At 52.0% G+C, this 6,000-nt stretch overlaps 1 protein-coding gene across 1 annotated transcript in view; it reads left to right on the forward strand.

The window, feature by feature from the left end:
• inpp5ka (inositol polyphosphate-5-phosphatase Ka) overlaps nucleotides 1-5,756 on the forward strand; it is a 144,867-nt gene extending 139,111 nt beyond the window's left edge. Inside the window, exon 13 of the mRNA XM_072469991.1 lies at nucleotides 4,210-5,756. Coding sequence (XP_072326092.1) covers nucleotides 4,210-4,293 — 84 coding nt within the window. The 3' untranslated portion in view covers nucleotides 4,294-5,756. The remainder of the gene's footprint in view (nucleotides 1-4,209) is intronic.
• Nucleotides 5,757-6,000: the final 244 nt, after the last annotated feature.

The raw sequence follows: 6,000 nt of genomic DNA on the forward strand, positions 1-6,000 counted from the left end.
AAAAGTGCATTGTACCGGTCCTGGGAGTGTTTGATGGGCACAGTGTAGAGGGAGCTTTACTCTGTATCTAACCCCGTGCTGTACCTGTCCTGGGAGTGTTTGATGGGGACAGTGTAGAGGGAGCTTTACTCTGTATCTAACCCCGTGCTGTACCTGTCCTGGGAGTGTTTGATGGGGACAGTGTAGAGGGAGCTTTACTCTGTATCTAACCCCGTGCTGTACCAGTCCTGGAGTGTTTGATGGGGACAGTGTAGAGGGAGCTTTACTCTGTATCTAACCCCTTGCTGTACCTGTCCTGGGAGTGTTTGACAGGGACAGCGTAGAGGGAGCTTTACTCTGTATCTAACTCCGTTCTGTACCTGTCCTGGGAGTGTTTGATGGGGACAGTGTAGAGGGAGCTTTATTCTGTATCTAACCCCGTGCTGTACCTGTCCTGGGAGTGTTTGATGGGGACAGTGTAGAGGGAGCTTTACTCTGTATCTAACCCCGTGCTGTACCAGTCCTGGGAGTGTTTGATGGGGACAGTGTAGAGGGAGCTTTACTCTGTATCTAACCCCTTGCTGCACCTGTCCTGGGAGTGTTTGACAGGGACAGCGTAGAGGGAGCTTTACTCTGTATCTAACTCCGTTCTGTACCTGTCCTGGGAGTGTTTGATGGGGACAGTGTAGAGGGAGCTTTATTCTGTATCTAACCCCGTGCTGTACCTGTCCTGCGAGTGCTTGACAGGGACAGTGAAGAGGGAGCTTTACTCTGTATCTAACCCCGTGCTGTACCTGTCCTGCGAGTGTTTGATGGGGACAGTGTAGAGGGAGCTTTACTCTGTATCGAACCCCGTGCTGTACCTGTCCTGGGCGTGTTTGATGGGGACAGTGTAGAGGGAGCTTTACTCTGTATCTAACCCCGTGCTGTACCAGTCCTGGGAGTGTTTGATGGGGACAGTGTAGAGGGAGCTTTACTCTGTATCTAACCCCTTGCTGTACCTGTCCTGGGAGTGTTTGACAGGGACAGTGAAGAGGGAGCTTTACTCTGTATCTAACCCCGTGCTGTACCTGTCCTGCGAGTGCTTGACAGGGACAGTGTAGAGGGAGCTTTACTCTGTATCTAACCCCGTGCTGTACCTGTCCTGGGAGTGTTTCATGGGAACAGTGTAGAGGGAGCTTTACTCTGTATCTAACCCCTTGCTGTACCTGTCCTGGGAGTGTTTGATGGGGACAGTGGAGAGGGAGCTTTACTCTGGATCTAACCCCGTGCTGTACCTGTCCTGGGAGTGTTTGATGGGAACAGTGTAGAGGGAGCTTTACTCTGTATCTAACCCTGTGCTGTACCTGTCCTGGGAGTGTTTGATGGGAACAGTGTAGAGGGAGCTTTACTCTGTATCTAACCCCTTGCTGTACCTGTCCTGGGAGTGTTTGATGGGGACAGTGGAGAGGGAGCTTTACTCTGTATCTAACCCCGTGCTGTACCTGTCCTGGGAGTGTTTGATGGGGACAGTGGAGAGGGAGCTTTACTCTGTATCTAACCCCGTGCTGTACCTGTCCTGGGAGTGTTTGATGGGGAGAGTGTAGAGGGAGCTTTACTCTGTATCTAACCCCGTGCTGTACCTGTCCTGGGAGTGTTTGATGGGGAGAGTGTCGAGGGAGCTTTACTCTGTATCTAACCCCATGCTGTACCTGTCCTGGGAGTGTTTGATGGGGACAGTGTAGAGGGAGCTTTACTCTGTATCTAACCCCGTGATGTACCTGTCCTGGGAGTGTTTGATGGGGACAGTGTAGAGGGAGCTTTACTCTGTATCTAACCCCGTGCTGTACCTGTCCTGGGAGTGTTTGATGGGGACAGTGTCGAGGGAGCTTTACTCTGTATCTAAGCCCGTGCTGTACCTGTCCTGGGAGTGTTTGATGGGGACAGTGGAGAGGGAGCTTCACTCTGGGTTGCCTGCCCAAGCATCTCGGGGAGAGAACGCGTGCCAGAGAATCATTAAACATCCCCATCAATAATAGAACCAGCTGACCTGTAACCTTCTTGTAGAATTCCACCGGGAACCCAACCGCGATGCAGTTCTTGCCTGCATTTTTCCTAATGCTGTTCGATCCTCCCCCAAAACCAGCAGTGCCTCCAGTTCTTCCCACAATTCTTCCCACAATTCTTCCCCACCCTATGGAACTCCAGATCCTCTTTAAAAACTCTGCCATTCCCAGCTCCTCCTTCGGCACCTACGACCTGTAAAGCCTCTCATGGAAGGCTCGAAATGCCCCATTCACTTGTCTGGGGCGGAAACCAGCCTACAACAAACAACAAACAAAGAAATGTACAGCACAGGAACAGGCCCTTCGGCCCTCCAAGCCCGTGCGGACCATGCTGCCCGACTAAACTACAATCTTCTACACTTCCTGGGTCCGTATCCTTCTATTCCCACCCTATTCATGTATTTGTCAAGATGCCCCTTAAATGTCCCTATCGTCCCTGCTTCCACTACCTCCTCCGGTAGCGAGTTCCAGGTACCCACTACCCTCTGCGTAAAAAACTTGCCTCGTACATCTACTCTAAACCTTGCCCCTCTCACCTTAAACCTATGCCCCCTAGTAATTGACCCCTCTACCCTGGGGAAAAGCCTCTGACTATCCACTCTGTCTATGCCCCTCATAATTTTGTATACCTCTATCAGGTCGCCCCTCAACCTCCTTCGTTCCAGTGAGAACAAACCGAGTTTATTCAACCGCTCCTCATAGCTAATGCCCTCCATACCAGGCAACATTCTGGTAAATCTCTTCTGCACCCTCTCTAAAGCCTCCACATCCTTCTGGTAGTGTGGCGACCAGAATTGAACACTATACTCCAAGTGTGGCCTAACTAAGGATCCGTTCGGAATCCCTAACCTGAATGACCTCCCTAGTAGCCTCCTGCCACCTTAGCTGGTGAGCCAGGAGACGGCTGGCCTTTTCCCTCTACTCACACACCACCCCACTCAAACGCCTCAGCTGGCACACTGTCCTATCCATTGACAGCAGCTCCAACTCCTGCGTGCCAATAGTTTGGGAATTTGGTCGTTCACATTCCCTCGGTCCACTCGAACGATCTCATCCACAAATTTCTGACGTTCCTTGGCTTCCCCATCCACGTGTGCCGTATACAATACGATCTCCCCTCTAATCACCGCCTTCAACGCCTCCCACAGAGCAGAGGCCGAGACCATCCCATTTTCATTGAACTCCCCGTATTCCCTTACGGCTCCCGAAATCTTCCCGCAGGATCCACTATCCAACAGAAGCTTTCCGTCCAACTCCATCACGTGCTCTGCGTACGGCGCCTGCCTCCAATACCAGATATACCAAATACGGATCACGGTCAGAGATGCCCAGCACCGAATATTCTGCCGTTATCACCATGGGGTGGGGGGGGAGGGGGGTAATGGATGACAAAGTAATGTATCCTCAAGTACACCTCGTGTCCTGGAGGAAAAATGAGAACTCTTTACCCCCAGGGTGCATAAACCACCACGGTCCGTGCCCCCTGTCTCCTCGATCAATGCAGCAAGCTCCAACTCCATCCCAGAATGGACCAATAACTTCAGCTGGGAGCAATCGAGCTTCGGGTCTAATACCCAGTTTAAATCCACCCCGCCCCCACCCACGATCAGGGTCACTCCTGAGGGAGCGCTGCACTGTCAGAGGGTCAGTACTGAGGGAGTGCTGCACTGTCAGAGGGTCAGTACTGAGGGAGTGCCGCTCTGTCAGAGGGTCAGTACTGAGGGAGCGCTGCACTGTCAGAGGGTCAGTACTGAGGGAGCGCTGCACTGTCAGAGGGTCAGTACTGAGGGAGTGCTGCACTGTCAGAGGGTCAGTACTGAGGGAGCGCTGCACTGTCAGAGGGTCAGTCCTGAAGGAGTGCTGCAATGTCAGAGGGTCAGTACTGAGGGAGCGCTGCACTGTCAGAGGGTCAGGACTGAGGGAGCGCTGCACTGTCAGAGGGTCAGGACTGAGGGAGTGCTGCATTGTCAGAGGGTCAGGACTGAGGGAGTGCCGCACTGTCAGAGGGTCAGGACTGAGGGAGTGCCGCACTGTCAGAGTCAGTACTGAGGGAGCGCTGCACTGTCAGAGGGTCAGTACTGAGGGAGTGCCACACTGTCAGTGTCAGTACTGAGGGAGTGCCGCACTGTCCGAGGGTTGGTATTGTCTCGATGCAAGTCTGCCTGTCTTGTTTTCACTCTTACAGATCATGCCGGAATGTGCCGAAAATTCGCTCGGTGTTGATGATGGAATGGATGTGTCATGTGACAGCCTAGCTCAAGGCGACTGACACTTGCTGAATGCCCTATCGCTGGATCACGTGCCTTGTCTATCACATGCCTTGTGCAATCGCCCATGGCAACAGCATCAGCCTCGACCCCATCTCTGCACACAACGCTGACTGTAATGCATCTCATCTTTTATTGTAGCCCTGTCTATCTATGGCCTGTGTTGAGGTTGTACCAGAGGCAAACGCGAGGACCGGGACTCGGCCTGCCCTGCTCTGAAGATATCCCGGTTCTCCGAGTGTTGGCTTGGCTCCAGTGGCCACTGGATATGAGGAGACCGAGGAGGTGGCGGGAGATCCTGGTACAATCTCACCCTCGCTGCTCTCCCGGGGCCAGCCCTGCGTGTCGTTCCTGCTTAGCCAGCTTCTCGCTGCTCCTTCTTCCACCCTGTCTCCCTTTCTGATATTGGAAAAGCAATACGATTTGCTGAATGTTTGCTTCCTCCGGATTGGCTAATGAAGAAGGCACAGCCCGAGGTCACTAGCTATGGGGCGCGGTTACTAGTTAGTACAGGAATGATGGGGCGGGGTTACTAGTTAGTACAGGAATGATGGGGCAGGGTTACTAGTTAGTACAGGATTGATGGGGCGGGGTTACTAGTTAGTACAGGATTGATGGGGCGGGGTTACTAGTTAGTACAGGAATGATGGGGCAGGGTTACTAGTTAGTACAGGAATGATGGGGTGGGGTTACTAGTTAGTACAGGATTGATGGGGCGGGGTTACTAGTTAGTACAGGAATGATGGGGCAGGGTTACTAGTTAGTACAGGAATGATGGGGCGGGGTTACTAACTAGTACAGGAATGATGGGGTGGGGTTACTAGTTAGTACAGGAATGATGGGGCAGGGTTACTAGTTAGTACAGGAATGATGGGGCGGGGTTACTAGTTAGTACAGGAATGATGGGGTGCGGTTACTAGTTAGTACAGGAATGATGGGGTGCGGTTACTAGTTAGTACAGGATTGATGGGGCGGGGTTACTAGTTAGTACAGGATTGATGGGGCGGGGTTACTAGTTAGTACAGGAATGATGGGGCAGGGTTACTAGTTAGTACAGGAATGATGGGGTGGGGTTACTAGTTAGTACAGGATTGATGGGGCGGGGTTACTAGTTAGTACAGGAATAATGGGGCAGGGTTACTAGTTAGTACAGGAATGATGGGGCGGGGTTACTAACTAGTACAGGAATGATGGGGCAGGGTTACTAGTTAGTACAGGAATGATGGGGCGGGGTTACTAACTAGTACAGGAATGATGGGGCAGGGTTACTAGTTAGTACAGGAATGATGGGGTGGGGTTACTAGTTAGTACAGGAATGATGGGGCGGGGTTACTAGTTAGTACAGGATTGATGGGGTGCGGTTACTAGTTAGTACAGGATTGATGGGGCGGGGTTACTAGTTAGTACAGGAATGATGGGGCAGGGTTACTAGTTAGTACAGGAATGATGGGGTGGGGTTACTAGTTAGTACTGGATTGATGGGGCGGGGTTACTAGTTAGTACAGGAATGATGGGGCAGGGTTACTAGTTAGTACAGGAATGATGGGGCGGGGTTACTAACTAGTACAGGAATGATGGGGTGGGGTTACTAGTTAGTACAGGAATGATGGGGCAGGGTTACTAGTTAGTACAGGAATGATGGGGCGGGGTTACTAGTTAGTACAGGAATGATGGGGTGCGGTTACTAGTTAGTACAGGATTGATGGGGC

Source organism: Scyliorhinus torazame, chromosome 12 (assembly GCF_047496885.1).
Source record: "Scyliorhinus torazame isolate Kashiwa2021f chromosome 12, sScyTor2.1, whole genome shotgun sequence".
NCBI classification, from domain to species: domain Eukaryota; kingdom Metazoa; phylum Chordata; class Chondrichthyes; order Carcharhiniformes; family Scyliorhinidae; genus Scyliorhinus; species Scyliorhinus torazame.